Source organism: Gopherus flavomarginatus, chromosome 2 (genome assembly GCF_025201925.1).
Source record: "Gopherus flavomarginatus isolate rGopFla2 chromosome 2, rGopFla2.mat.asm, whole genome shotgun sequence".
NCBI classification, from domain to species: domain Eukaryota; kingdom Metazoa; phylum Chordata; order Testudines; family Testudinidae; genus Gopherus; species Gopherus flavomarginatus.
In genome coordinates, this window is record NC_066618.1 from 7,031,585 (window position 1) to 7,046,975 (window position 15,391).

Here is a 15,391-nt window from a genome sequence, read left to right on the forward strand (position 1 = left end):
ACAGCTGACCCTTGACAAGGGCTTTTTTTTTCTGCAAGGTGCTAAGTGCTATCAGCTGCTGTGAGCATAGCAGAAGGGGTCAGCACCTGGTAAGAGTAGGTTTTGTGTGTACCTGTGATACAGGAACACTGTGCTGTACACAGAAGCCCCTCTTTCCACAGGAGCATCCTCTTCTGGGACCCCCTTGTCCCAGTGCAGGAGTAGCATCTTGCAGGAACTGTTTTTTTCCCCAACATGCCTTTTTGAGTATGGCCCCTTAAATCTGTCAGAGTCAAGCAGCTACAGCTCTCAAAGGGTCATTTTTCTGGCCTCTTCTTGTTGCAGCTCCCTCTCTTCCAAATGTTGTGTTTTCCTGTTCTTAAAACCAGCTCCATTACCTTGCAAGCTGTAGCAGATTAATACTCCAGACATTAGAGGGGGACAAAGTCACACTTGGACAGTATGTTACACTAATCCTGGACTCTATGGTATGTTGCACAGTCTGATTTCCCACCCTGGTTTTCTTTACATGTGCAAAGGAGGAGAGGATACAATGTTTCCCTTGTAGCATACTATGAAAGTCCCTCCCATTAGCTAAATATGAGTCAACAGTGTAATACTCTGGCAAAAAAAGCAAACACCATCCTGTGATGTATTAGCAGGAGTGTTGTAAGCAAAACACAAGAAGTAATTCTTCCACTCTTCTCCGCACTGATTAGGCCTCAACTGGAGTATTGTGTCTAGTTCTGGTGCCACATTTCAGGAAAGATGTGGACAAATTGGAGAAAGTCCAGAGAAGAGCAACCAAAATGATTAAAGGTCTAGAAAACATGACCTATGAGGGAAGATTGAAAGAATTGTGTTTGTTTGGTCTGGAGAAGAGAAGACTGAGAGGGGACATGGTAACAGTTTTCAAGCACGTAAAAGGCTATTACAAGGAGGAGGGAGAAAAAATGTTCTCCTTAACCTCTGGGTATAGGACAAGAAGCAATGGGCTTAAATTGCAGCCAGGGCAATTTAGGTTGGACATTAGGAAAATCTTCCTAACTGTGAGGGTGGTTAAGCACTGGAATAAATTGCCTAAGGACATTATGGAATTTCCATCATTGGAGATTTTTAAGAGCCGGTTAGACGAACACCTGGCAGGGATGGCCTAGATAATACTTAGTCCTGCCATGAGTGCAGGGGACCGGACTAGATGACCTCTTGATGTCCCTTCCAGTCCTACTGTTCTATGATTAGCAATAGATCCTCATGACTCTAGTTTTGACCTTGCTGTATTCATTATGCATCCCATGTATTTTGATATATTTACAGTAACTTGGCTTGATATGAGCTGGAAGATACCACTGAACCAGAATGTTGCAATTATCCTTGTTGTTTCGAACTGGTTGTTTTAATGTTGCAACTGAAGGCATAGTGTGGAATCCATTGAAAAACCTATAATAATGTTGGCACTAACCTGATGAGAATGTCGTTTATTTTTAGGAATTAAAAAACAGGTTTAAATATCGGGACCCAGTTCTGCATGGAGTAAGCAGAGGCCAGCCTCCTGGATGTCACTAGTCCAAATTCAGCAGTGCTGTAAATTATACCTTGGGTGTAAGTTGATCAGAAGGTGGGTGCAAGTGTGGCCAATAGCCAGTAGTGTAACATGCTCTGATTTGGCATTTTGTGGGTATGCAAAACCAGTGTGACTTACACAGAAAGGGGTTTGGCAGTGAGCCTGGACAAAGAAAAGCAACAATCACATGGGTATAAAATGAAGTAGGCTACCCCTTTACTTTAAGTTACACACACTTCATGCCTCGTGTCTCCAGGAGTCCCCTGCAGCTCACCCCTCACAGCAGTTGTGGCTCCCAGGGACTACATGCTGCAGGTAGTAATGCTGAGGATTCGATAGGGGGTGCCGATCTCTCCCTGCTGGGTTGGTACTTTGTGTTTTCTCTCAGGCCATCCCTTACACCAGGGAAGAGTGCCCTGTAAAAATCCGCCAGGTATCTACATTATCTTCCATCACATCTCTCCTTGAAACTCGCCGCTCCCACGATGCCCACAAAATACCTAACAGTTTTTAAGCAGCTGATTCACCTTGCTTATCACATGGATTAAAACCGTTTCACTGTCACCTTGCACTCCCCCAATCCACCTGTATCTCTCTGTTGTCTTTCATCTTTTACTTAGATCATAAGCCCCTTGGGGCAGGAACTGCCTTTTTGTTATATGCATGTACACACCTAGCGTAGTGGTGCCCTGAGCCCTGATTGAGGGCCCCCAGGTGTTACCATGATGAGACACCAGCTCCACCTTCAATGTGTAGGATCCATTGCTAGTATGCAGTGGGCTCTGAAAGTTGGAAGGATGACTGTGGCTTTGCAGCATGCTCTGAAGCTGTTACCTATCTATTGGTAGGGCTCAACGTGACAGTTTCTTAATCCTACTTCTGCGCAGGGACAATGGACTAGACCCCATCTTGAGCTCTCTTCTGGTCATACAATTCTATAATAATTAACAACGTAATAGCTCTTTTCCATCTCACCCATCTAATGCTAAATGTTCTAACGCATTCTGGGATATCCCTAAGGAATTCAGTGGGAGGTTTCTCTAAGCCAAACCTACAGACAAAGACCAATTGGAAGCTCCCCATAGCTGCAGCAAGACAATATGTTGTGGTGCCTGTCAAACTGATTTGCTGCAGTGCAATAGAATGCACAATGCAACAGGGACCTTTGCACACTGGCTCTGATTCATGTTTACGGCTAAACAGGAGCTGGCTTCATACAGGGAGATGTCAGCAAACCAGTAAAGTGCCTGGAGCCACTATGGCCTATTGCTAAAAGCAGCCAAGTCAGCAGACCGTAAAGTGGCCATGCAGCAAGCTCAGCTTAACCAAGGCAGGAGGGGAGCGGGGTTTGGGTGCCACAGAAAGGGCAGCTTGACCCTGCATCCTCCCTGATAAGAATTGTGTTGAAGTTGCTGATACATGCATTTTAAAGGAGCAGGATGTCCCCTCAAGAATGTGTCTAACAGGGTCTCAAGGCTGCAAACTCTGGAAAAACCCACACCTGGTTAATCAATAATCAGAAGGAACCTCTTGCTTGACCATTGAAACTACTTGCTTAACAAGTTTTCTTTAAGGGACATGGCATTCAATTACTAATGTATAAATAAGGGGGGAAAGTTTGAGGTAGGGGGACTCTTCGGGACTAGATGACCTCCTGAGATCCCTTCCAACTCTGATATTCTATGACTCTCCCCCTGGATGCATCTTGTGTTCACCACCAGCAGATGGGCTGCCGCTGGGCCACTCGAGAGCCACGCTCAGCTTCAATAATTAACAGCTTTACTTCCCTAAGTACCATCAGAGTGACTGTCTTAGGGTATGTCTACACTACTGGCCGGATCGGCGGGCAGCAATCGATCCAGCGAGGGTTGATTTATTGCATCTACTCTAGACATGATAAATCAACCCCCCGAGTGCTCTCTCGTTGACTCCTGTACTCCAGTGTTACGAGAGGCGCAGGCAGAGTTGATGGGGGAACGGCCACAGTCAACTCACCACAGTGAAGACACCATGGGAAGTCGATCTAAGTATGTCGACTTCAGCTACATTATTCACGTAGCTGAAGTTGCGTAACTTAGATCGATCCCCCCATCCTAGTGTAGACCAGGCCTTAGAGCAGTGGCGTAGCGGGGGAGCAACTGCTCCCCCACCAAGCATAAGTGGCACCTTTTTAATTTTACTCACCCTTCAGCGGAAAAAAGTCAGCGCTTTTACTGATGGGGCGGTGCTCTGCATCTTTGGCGGCACTTCGGCAGCGGGACCCTCACTCCTGTGTCTTTGGCGGCACTGAAGCTTCATCGCCGAAATGCCGCCAAAGACCTGCGGAGCAAGCGAATGTCCCACCACTGAAGATTCAGAGCGCTGCCACGTCCGTAAAAGTGCCGCAGCGGGTGGCGCCTTTTTTTTTCCTTGCTCCCCCTCTTCCCTCCGCTGGCTAAGCCACTGCCTTAGAGCTGTGTAGGGAAGAACATGCAGCAAGGGTGTAAGGATAGGTTGCCACCGGAGTGAACCAAGAAGGAGCAATGTGAGAAACGGGAGTGAATAGGCATCAAGCCCGTCAGGGCTAGCTGGTTCAAATACATGTCAGGTCAGCCATGGCCACAAGCCTTCCCCATGGGTCTCACTTCAGGGCAGACAGTTCAATAATGGTGAACTTAACCCAGTGCCCGCTGTGGATCTTTAGACACACCAGCTAACTGCTCTGCTAATTAACCCCTAGGTCAGTCCTCTTTAGATCTCTCTTTTACCCAGTAAAGCAATGCTCAGTCCGATCCTGTATTAAACATATGTAGGCTTTGTTAATTAAATGAAAATGAAAAGAGATATTTGCACAATACTAAGGATACTAAAGACACAGATGGACAAAGACAAACTTAAGTTATTATCTTATACAACTTTTGTTTAACATAATCAAGTCTTATAGGTTCAGCTTCTGAGGCTTATCCCAGCCTCAGCAGCTAGGGTGTCCTTTACCAGGTGGACAAAGTTCTTGCTTCAGGCACAAGTCTGTTTAAAAAGAACCCTGTTTCCTTCCACCAGACAGGTTTTATCTGAAAACGCTGCCATGTAACTCTTCAAGTCTCACAGATGCAAAAGGGAGAGTGATCCATGAGGTAAGTCTTCAGTGAAGTCATCTTGTGCGACTCATCCCTGGGTGGAAGTTTCCATTTCTCCATTGTCCAGCAAACAGGTTTGTTCCTGCTCTATTGAGAAGTTTCCTCTGGACATGTGCTTTTTAATGGGTATTATCTGACCTTTCTTTCCCCTGAGATGTGTAACCCTTTTTATGCAGGAATCTCAGCAATGATTAATTAATCACGGAGGATACGTCCATCAGTGACTATTACATCATCAGATGCAACTGGGTGTCCCTAAAACTCTGATTGCCAGAAGCTGGGAGTGGGATCACTTAATAATTGCCTTGTTCTGTTCATTCCTTCTGAAGCATCTGGCATTGGCTACTGTCAGCTGACAGCACACTGAGCTAGATGGACCATTGGTTTGATCCAGTATGGCCGTACTTTTGTGTCTTGTTATCATGGGATCTGATCCAGTCAAGTGAGAGTTCAGTAACACAAATGTAGAGATATTACTCTTAACAGGAGAAATGCAGAGATCAGCACATGAGTATTAATCATCTGTTTACCAGCATTTAGGAAAGTCCAAACATGACCTATTTAAATTTTATTACTTACGCAATATTAATTTTAACAGATTATTAACAACATTCTACCAGCATGAAGCCTACCAGACTCTTCTTTGATACATAGGTCTAGAATTTTACCCAAGTCCCCAGCACCACATCCAGATCATAGGTACCATCACTGTGACTAAAGCATCTATTTCTGATGTGTCCCTCCCATCACTAACATCTGAGTACGATGCAAACATTAGAATCATAGGACTGGAAGGGACCTCAATAGGTAATCTAGTTCAGTCCCCTGCATTCATGGAAGTAACTATTATCTAGATTGGGGTGGGCAGACTATGGTACGGCTCATCAGACCTTTTCATCTGATCCTCGAGCTCCAGCCAGGGAGTGGGGTCAGGGGCTTTCCCTGCTCTGCACATTCCATGGCTCCGTGCGGCTTCTGGAAGCAGCAGCATGTCCCCTCTCCGCCTCCTACGCATAAGGGCAGCCAGGGGGCTCTGCACACTGCCCCAAGTGCCAACTCTGTGACTCCGAATGGCCAGAAACCGCGGCCAATGGGAGCGGCAGGGGTGGCACCTGTGGACAGGGCAGTGCATAGAGCTGTGTGTCCACACTGCCACATAGGAGCTGGAAGGGGGACATTCTGCTACTACCGGGAGCTGCTTGAGGTAAGCTCCACCCAGTGTCTGCACTCCTGACCTCCTCCCATGCCCCCAATCTGCCCCAGCCCATATCTCCCTCCTGCCCTCCAAACCCCTTGGTCCCAGCCCAGAGCACACTCCTGCATCCCAACCCCTTGATCCCCAGCTCCACCCCAGAGTCTGCAACCCCACCCAGAGCCCTCACCCCCTCCTGCACCCTGAGCTCCTCATTTCTGGCCCCACCCCAGAGCCCTCACCCCCTCCCGCACTCCAGCTCCCAATTTTGTGAGCGTTCATGGCATGCCATACAAATTTCCATATCCAGATGTGGCCCTCAGGCCAAAAAGTTTGCCCACCCCTGGTCTAGATCATCCCTGATAGGTGGTTGTCTAATCAGTTCTTAAAAGCCTCCAGCGACAGATTCCACAACCTAGATAATTTGTGCCAGTGCTTAACTACTCATACAGTTAGGAAGTTTTTCCTAATGTCTAACCTAAATCTCCCTTGCTGCAATTTAAACCCATTGCTTCTTGTCCTGTCCTCAGTGGATAAGGAGAACGATTTATCACCCTCCTGTTTAGAACAAATTCTTACATACCTGAAGACTTATGTCCCTCCCTCAGTCTTCTCTTCGCCAGACTAAACAAACCCAATTTTTCAATATTTTCTCATAGCTCATGTTTTTCAGACTTTAATCACTTTTGTTGTCCTCTGGACTTTCTCCAATTTGTGCACATCTTTTCCCAAGTGTGATGCCCAGAACTGGACACAATACCCAATTGAGCCCTTATCAGTGCTGAGTAGAGCGGAAGAATTACTTCTTGTGTCTTGCTTACAACACTCCTGCTAATACATCCCAGAATGATATGCACTTTTCTTTTGCATCTGTATAGATAGGCACTATATTTGCCCTTTTCCAGTCCTCTGGGATCTCTCCTGTCCGCCTCGAGTTCTCAAATTGCATTGCTAATGGCTCAGAGATCTCTTCAGCCAGTTCTTTAAATATTTTAGGATGTATTTTTGTGCAGCCCTGCCAACTTGAAGACATCTATCTTGTCCAAGTAATTCTTGATTTGCTATTTAAATATTTTAGCCTCAGCTTCTACCCCATTTACGCAGATGTTCACTATGTTAGTCATCTGATCACTGCTAACTTTTTTGATGAAAACTGAAACAAAAAAGGGCATTTAACATTTCAGCCACTGCTGCATTTTCTGTTATTGGCTTTCCCTCCTCAGAGAGAGGTGGACCCACCTTGGCCTTGGTCTTCCTCTCACTTCTAATGCATTTGTAAAATGTTGTCTCATTACCTTTCTGTTCCTAGCTGGCTTAATCTTGTTTTGTGCCTTGGCCCTTCTGATTTTGCCCCTACATTCATGGCTTTATCTCCCAACACTCCTGTGAGGCAGGGAAGCATTGGACAGATGAGGCACAAAAGGACTTGGCCAACATTCTGTAGTAAAGCTGGAGATAGAACCTGTATCTCCAGAGTTCCAGTCATATGCTTAAGTACAAGATCACTCTTTCCCCACTGTTAGAAGCACTGTGGGAGAGGCCAAGGATAGACCGAGCGCGGAGACTGTATTATCCTCTCATTTCTAGAGTTGGACCCTCTAGGTCATGGCACATATGTGGTGTTTTGGAGTGGGGGGGTGGATCTAGTGAAATCCACTGGTCAGGGAGTGTTATGGGTCCCTCTCTGCATGGGATTCGCAGAGGAGAGGAGTCTGTGATAGCCACACAACAGGGCTCTTTAGCTTCAAGCTGTAAAGACTCATCCTTCTCTCTCTGGATGTCCCCAGTGTAAGCCAAGGTGGCGGGCATCACACATGCCTTGATGCAGTCTCTGCCGTTACCTGTCTCTGGCTGATTCGGGGACTTAATTCACTTACTCCTAGCACCTTTCAGCAGTGTTAAATTCCCTGGGGAGAGAGAGGCACAACTATCAGTAAGTAAATATATGGAATTCAACTGAAAATTAAAAGCATGAAAGAAAAAGTCTTTCCTGTGTTGATTCTTGGATATTTGAAGCAGCCTTAAAAAAAAATATGTAGGCTGATCATGTGCTTAACGTCAGGACAGCAGTTGAGGGTCTGGACTTTTATTTGTGTCTTTTCCATAGACTCCTTGGCTAACACTGGGAGTTGGACTGGACTCTAAACTCTACTGGACTCGAGTTTCCTCATCCTCAAAAATGGGGATAATACTACTTCCCTACCTCAGTGGGTTCTTGCAACTCAACCCATTAACATCTGGAAATCACTTTGAGATGTATGCTGGAAAATGCTATCATTTTAGATATGATGTGGTTATGTTATTCAACCATTAGGTATATTATTCAGCGTGTCTGTGGTGTGTACAGTTGAAGACAGGGTGTGACTCCTGGTAAACGAGAGAGACAAAGCTGGAGCTTAAGCACAGTGGAAGCCTGATTGCTTGGGTCTGTAGTTGTAGCTGTTCTCTTTAATAAGTGCCTCCTGTTTAAGAACATCTTTGATTCCATGAATCATAGAACTGGAAGGGACCTTGAGAGGTCATCTAGTCCAGTCCCCTGCATTCATGGCGGGACTAAGTATTATCTAGACCATTTCTGACAGGTATTTGTCTAAGCTATCATGACAGCACAGGGTGAAACAGCCTTTGCTAGTGTTTTCATGCTGATGGCTTCTCTAAATTTAAAATAAAGTCAGAGCTGGTTGGTTGATAAGTATATTTCATGAAAACACTGAAAGAAATGAAAGTTTTTCATTTCATTCCATTCTTCATTTTGCATGAACTCTTGTTTTTTCAATGGAAAAAAATCTCAAAATAATTTTAAAAAAAATTAGTTTAGTGTGTGTGTGCAGGGGGGATTGCCTCTGACTAACCTTTTTTCTATTAGAGTAAAATAGTCTTCAGTTTGAAGAGTGAACTTTGCAGACACAAAAACGTTTGTTTTGCTTGAAAAGGCAATTTTCCATCCAGAAAAAAGTTGCAGTAGAAATTGCAATAGAAATTTTTTGACCTAAATGTAAAGTATATTCACCCAAAAAAATTACATAATTTACATGATACTTTCACATGCTTTTTTCCCCTCAGATAAAATGATTAAATCACCTCCAGTTCACTTGATTTACAGATGAAAAGAGTCAGCTGAATAATGAATATCTTTTGTTCTCGTCCTGTGTGAAGTTCTTCTGCATTATTCATCCAATAAAAAAGGAGGACTTTGACGAAATTGCTGTCTTGTATAATCCAGCGTTCTCTAATGCAGCACCAGATTATGAATTGCTTATTTTCTTTTTACATATATGTAGAGTTTAAACAATATTTTCACTAGAGAAAAAAAAGTCTTGTGTCATTCCAACTACAGCAAGAGACAATGCTGAGGTGGATAAAAGCTGTAGGATAAAGATGGCTAACTGGTGACAAGTCTGCCTTTACTCATGAAGTAAATATGGAGCAAATGGTTCCCAGTGAAAAAGATAGTGGATAAAATGATCAAAAGTACCTAAGTCCCATTTTCAAATGTGCCTAAGTCACTTCATATAACAGCTTAATATTAATCATAGATATGATTCCTCTACTAAAGTCTGGAGAGCTCTCTCACTCTAAGAACAATTACTCGATGTGGATGTTTTATTTAACATTCTCTCTCTAGTACCCATGCCAGCCCATTACCTTGCTATCATGGGGCAAGTGTGCCCCATCCCCTCTTGGGCTGGGGTGGGGGTAATTACTTCCCCATGGCTGTAATTTTATGACCACCCATTGTCTTGGGGTAGTGTGGCCTAGTGGTAAAAGTCAATATGGCCACTCTCTCTCAAGGTTGTGTGGCCCAATGGCCAGAGTCAGGGTGACGGCCCCTGCCTACAGGGCTGTGGGACCTATGACCCGAGTCAATATGACTACTTGGTTCGGCTGGGGTGTATAGCCTAGTGGTCAGGGTCAGTGTGCAGGGGCAGCAGGCTAGTATAATTTTTGGTGGTGCCCAGAACAGGTCCAAGTCCCATCCCCCCACATCTGCATCGTAAGCCAATATATATTTCTTAAAATAATGTAAAAATGTGAGGGCTGTGGGGTGGGGCTGATGATGAGGGGTTTGGAGTGTGGGAGGGGGCTCAGGGCAGTGGAAGCACAGAGGGGAAACAGACACAGAGAGATTCAATGAGACACGAAAAAAGTCTGTGGTGAACGCGGGAGTTGAGCCCATGTCTTCTCTAGGTACACCTTGACTGCAGCATTAGCCCAGGCTCTTACCCCAACTCATCTCCATGTGGGGGTGTTTTAAACCTGGACTAGCTGGCACGTGGGTTACAGCCCAGGATGGCACTCCCGCTTTGGCAGAGAGGACACAGGCTAAATCATTCGGGAGCTGATAGTCTTCCAAAGCTTTCCCATCAACATAGCCTGAAAGAGGGACCAGTTCTCCCACAGCTCACTGGGAAACGATCACGGAGCAGTGCAACACAAAGAACCGTGGGATTGTACCCACAACGGTCCTAGCAACACGCACAGGGGAAAGCAGCAGCAGTGAGAACTCTGGAAATTGGATAGGGCCATGCAGTGTGGCTAACGTGTGTTTAATTTGCTGGGCTGACTCTTCAGTGAATGCATACCCCGATGTGATAGTAAGCCTGTGCTCCACTCACATAAGAACATAAAATGACCATACTGGGTCAGACCAAAGATTCATCCCACCCAGTATCCTGTCTTCCAACAGTGGCCAATGCCAGGTGTCCCAGAGGGAGTGAACCTAACAAGTAATCAAATGATCTCTTTCCTGCCATCCATCTCCACCCTCTGACAAACAGAGGCTAGGGACCATTCCTTACCCATCCTGGCTAATAGCCATTAATGGACTTAACCATGAATTTATCCAGTTCTCTTTTAAACCCTTTTATAGTCCTGGCCTTCATAACCTCCTCAGGCAAGGAGTTCCACAGGTTGACTGTGCGCTGTGTGAAGAACAACTTCCTTTTATTTGTTTTAAACCTGCTGCCCATTAATTTTCATTTGGTGGCCCCTAGTTTTTATGTTATGGGAACAAGTAAATAACTTTTCCTTATTCACTCTCTCCATACCATTCTACAGGCCACTTCCCTCAGATCCCACTGAGGAATACACTAAGAAACTACAGCATCTACTCAGGACACTCCCTACACTAACACCAGAAGAAATCAACATACCCCTAGAGCCCCGACCAGGGTTATTCTATCTACTACCCAAGATTCACAAACCCGGAAATCCTGGACGCCCCATCATCTCGGGCATTGGCACTCTCACTGAAGGACTGTCTGGATATATGGACTCTCTACTCAGACTCTATGCCACCAGCACTCCCAGCTATCTCCGTGACACCACTGATTTCCTGAGGAAACTACAATGCATTGGTCACCTCCCAGAAAACACCATCCTAGCCACTATGGATGTAGAGGCTCTCTACACAAACATCCCACACACAGATGGAATACAAGCTGTCAGGAACACTATCCTTGATGATGCCACAGCACAACTGGCTGCTGAGCTCTGTGCCTTTATACTTACACACAACTATTTCAAATTTGATGACAATATATATCTCCAGAGCAGTGGCACTGCTATGGGCACCTGCATGGCCCCACAATATGCCAATATCTTTATGGCCGACCTGGAACAACGCTTCCTCAGCTTTCGTCCACTCACACCCCTTCTCTACCTATGCTACATTGATGACATCTTCATCATCTGGACCCATGGGAAGGAGACTCTGGAAAAATTCCACCACGATTTCAACAGCTTCCACCCCACCATCAACCTCAGCCTGGACCAATCTACACGGGAGGTCCACTTTCTTGACACCACGGTGCAAATAAGTGATGGTCACATTAACACCACCCTATATCGAAAACCTACCGACCACTATGCCTACCTTCATGCCTCCAGCTTCCATCCCGGGCACATCACACGATCCACTGTCTACAGCCAAGCACTGAGGTACAACCGCATCTGCTCTAACCCCTCAGACAGAGAGCAACACCTACAAAATCTCCACCAAGCATTCTCAAAACTACAATACCCGCACGAGGAAATAAGGAAACAGATCAACAGAGCCAGACGTGTACCCAGAAGCCTCCTACTGCAAGACAAACCCAAGAAAGAAACCAACAGGACTCCACTGGCCATCACATACAGCCCCCAGCTAAAACCCCTCCAACGCATCATCAAGGATCTACAACCCATCCTGGACAATGATCCCACACTTTCACAGGCCTTGGGTGGCAGGCCAGTCCTTGCCCACAGATAACCTGCCAACCTGAAACATATTCTCACCAGTAACTGCACACCGCACCATAATAACTCTAGCTCAGGAACCAATCCATGCAACAAACCTCGATGCCAACTCTGCCCACATATCTACACCAGTGACATCATCACAGGACCTAACCAGATCAGCCACACCATCACTGGTTCATTCACCTGCACATCCACCAATGTAATATACGCCATCATATACCAGCAATGCCCCTCTGCTATGTACATCGGCCAAACTGGACAGTCTCTACGGAAAAGGATAAATGGACACAAATCAGACATTAGGAATGGCAATATACAAAAACCTGTAGGAGAGCACTTCAACCTCCCTGGCCACACTATTGCAGACCTTAAGGTGGCCATCCTGCAGCAAAAAAACTTCAGGACCAGACTTCAAAGAAAAACTGTTGAGCTTCAGTTCATCTGCAAATTTGACACCATCAGCTCAGGATTGAACAAAGACTGTGAATGGCTTGCCAACTACAGAACCAGTTTCTCCTCTTGGTTTTCACACCTCAACTGCTAGAACAGGGCCTCATCCTCCCTGATTGAACTGACCTCGTTATCTCTAGCTTGCTTGCTAGCATATATATACCTGCCCCTGGAAATTTCCACCACATGCATCTGAAGAAGTGGGTATTCACACACGAAAGCTCATGCTCCAAAACGTCTGTTAGTCTATAAGGTGCCACAGGATTCTTTGCTGCTTTTCCATACCACTCATGATTTTATATACCTCTATCATATCCCCCCTTAGTCTCCTCTTTTCCAAGCTGAAAAGTCCTAGCCTCTTTAATCTCTCCTCATATGGGACCCGTTCCAAACCCCTAATCACTTTAGTTGCCCTTCTCTGAACCTTTTCTAGTGCCAGGATATCTTTGTTGAGATGAGGAGACCACATCTGTATGCAGTATTCAAGATGTGGGTGTACCATGGATTCATAAAAAGGCAATAAGATATTCTCCATCTGTTTCCACTTGTGCTATGTTATCTTTTCTGGGCTCTGCATTAGCACTTGGCAAATATAGTCCAATCTGCAATTTACCTCAGTATGCAGCTCAGAGACCTCTGGGTCCTTTGCATGGGTGCTGGGAGTGCTGCCGCACCCCCTGGCTTGAAGTGGTTTCCATCATCTGCAGGGTTTACAGTTTGGTTCAATGGCTCTCAGCCCCCCCCCCCCAGTACAAACTGCTCCAGGACCTTTGGTCCCTTGCTGTCCTCCCTCCAGGAATTTCACTGCTGGATATGGGTATGTCATGCTGGTGGATTCTCTGCAGCTTGAGGTCTTCAACCCACAATTTGAAGACTTCAATAACTCAGACATAGGTTAGGGGTTTGTTATGGAAGTGGATGGGTAGGGTTCTATGGCCTGCTTTGTGCAGGAGGTCAGACTAGATGATCATATTGGTCTTTTCTGACCCTAAAATCTATGAGTCTATGGTATAAACCCCCACTCTGAACCTTAGCGTCTAAAAGATGGGGTACCAGGATGAATTCCTCTAAGCTCAATTACCAGCTTAGTGCTTGTAGCGCTGCCACCAACCAGGAATTCCAGTGCCTGGTACACTCTAGTCCCCCCAAAACCTTGCCCGGGGACCCCCAAGACCCAGACCCTCTGGATCTTAACACAAGGAAAGTAAACCCTTTCCCTCACTGTTGTCTCTCCCAGGCTTCCCCTCCCTGGGTTACCCTGGAAGATCACTGTGATTCAAACTCCTTGAATCTTAAAACAGAGAGGAAAATTCACCTTCCCCCCTCCTTCTCTCTCCCCCTCCCAGATTTTCCCTGAGAGAGAAAGTAATCCTAACACAGAGAGAAAATAACCTTTCTCTCCCCCTTCTCTCCTTTCTCCCCACCAATTCCCTGATGGATCCAGACCCCGTCCCCTGGGGTCTCACCAGAATAAAAAAACAATCAGGTTCTTAAACAAGAAAAGCTTTTAATTAAAGAAAGAAAAAACAGTAAAAATTATCTTTGTAAATATCAGATGGAATATGTTACAGGGTCTTTCAGCTATAGACACTGGGAATACCCTCCCAGCCTAAGTATACAAGTACAAATTAAAATCCTTCCAACCAAATACACATTTGAACTCCTCCCAGCCAAATACACATTTGCAAATAAAGAAAACAAACATAAGCCTAACTCGCCTTATCACCTAGTACTTACTATTTTGAATCTATAAGAACCTGTATCAGGGAGATTGGAGAGAAACCTGGTTGCACGTCTGGTCACTCTCAGAACCCAGAGAGAAACAACCAAAAACTAACAGCACACACAAAAACTTCCCTCCCTCAAGATTTGAAAATATCCTGTCCCCTGATTGGTCCTCTGGTCAGGTGACAGCCAGGCTCACTGATTTTGTTAACCCTTTACGAGCAAAAGAGATATGAAGTACTTTTGTTCTATTAACTCTTAACTATCTGTTTATGACAGGGTAATTTAGTGACTCGTGTCAGGATTCTCTGGACCGAAGCCAGTACTTTTACTGTGGGAATTGTAGATATTCTACAGCTCTTAGGATTTAGCTCTGTCTCTAGGGGCAACTGCAACTCTAAGAATTCAGCTCAGCACAGTCAGGGCTCTGACAAGGAGGACACTGTAAGTAGCAAGCGGCACTAATACTTTGCAGACTCCTGCTTGCCTCTTTCACACCCCGGCTGTGGAACATTGCAACTGCCTTTCTCACTGGTTCTTTATTTTAAGCAGATATAATCATGCCCGGGCTCTGGCAAGCCATCCACTCACAGATGCAGGTATGATTTAGGAGGTGGCAGTCCCTTGAAAATCAGGCAGAACGCTCTTTTTATGAGGTGATAATCGGGCAAGCCGCTCTGCGGTGTAGTTGGACCAGGAGCTGTGTGGTGTGCGCCCAGGGTAACAACTTCCTGGCAGCACCACATTAAAGTGTGAAATGAGAAGGGTGATTACCTTGGTTTAGTGTTTATGGACTGATAGTCTTGACTGCACTGGCGTATATTTGGAATAACCCAGCTGATGTCAATGGAGGAACACTGGGTAAAGCAGATAGTGGAGGATCAGGCATTGCAATCAAAGTGTGACTCAGCTCAGGTCTACACTACAGACCTGTGTCAGCATAACTGTGTTGCTCAGGGGTATGAAAAAGCCACACTCCTAAGTGACGTAGTTCTACTGACCTTAACTCCCCCATGTAGACAGTGCTATCGATGGGACGGCTTCTTTGAACATCGCTACCACCTCTTGGGGAGGTGGATTAACTATGAATCATAGAATCATAGAATGTCAGGATTGGAAGGGACC

The 15,391-nt window shown here is 45.6% G+C and overlaps 1 protein-coding gene across 3 annotated transcripts in view; it reads left to right on the forward strand.

Annotated features, from left to right (window-relative positions):
• Positions 1–15,391, forward strand: part of SNAP47 (synaptosome associated protein 47) — a 115,643-nt gene that overhangs the window by 53,014 nt on the left and 47,238 nt on the right. The window contains exon 5 of one of the 3 annotated variants that reach the window (XM_050942693.1): positions 4,583–4,612. The exons of the other annotated variants lie outside the window; for them this stretch is intronic. Within the exon in view, the coding sequence (XP_050798650.1) occupies positions 4,583–4,597 (15 nt within the window). The 3' untranslated portion in view covers positions 4,598–4,612. Of the gene's footprint in view, positions 1–4,582; positions 4,613–15,391 lie in introns of those variants that run through there. 3 annotated transcript variants of the gene reach the window in all.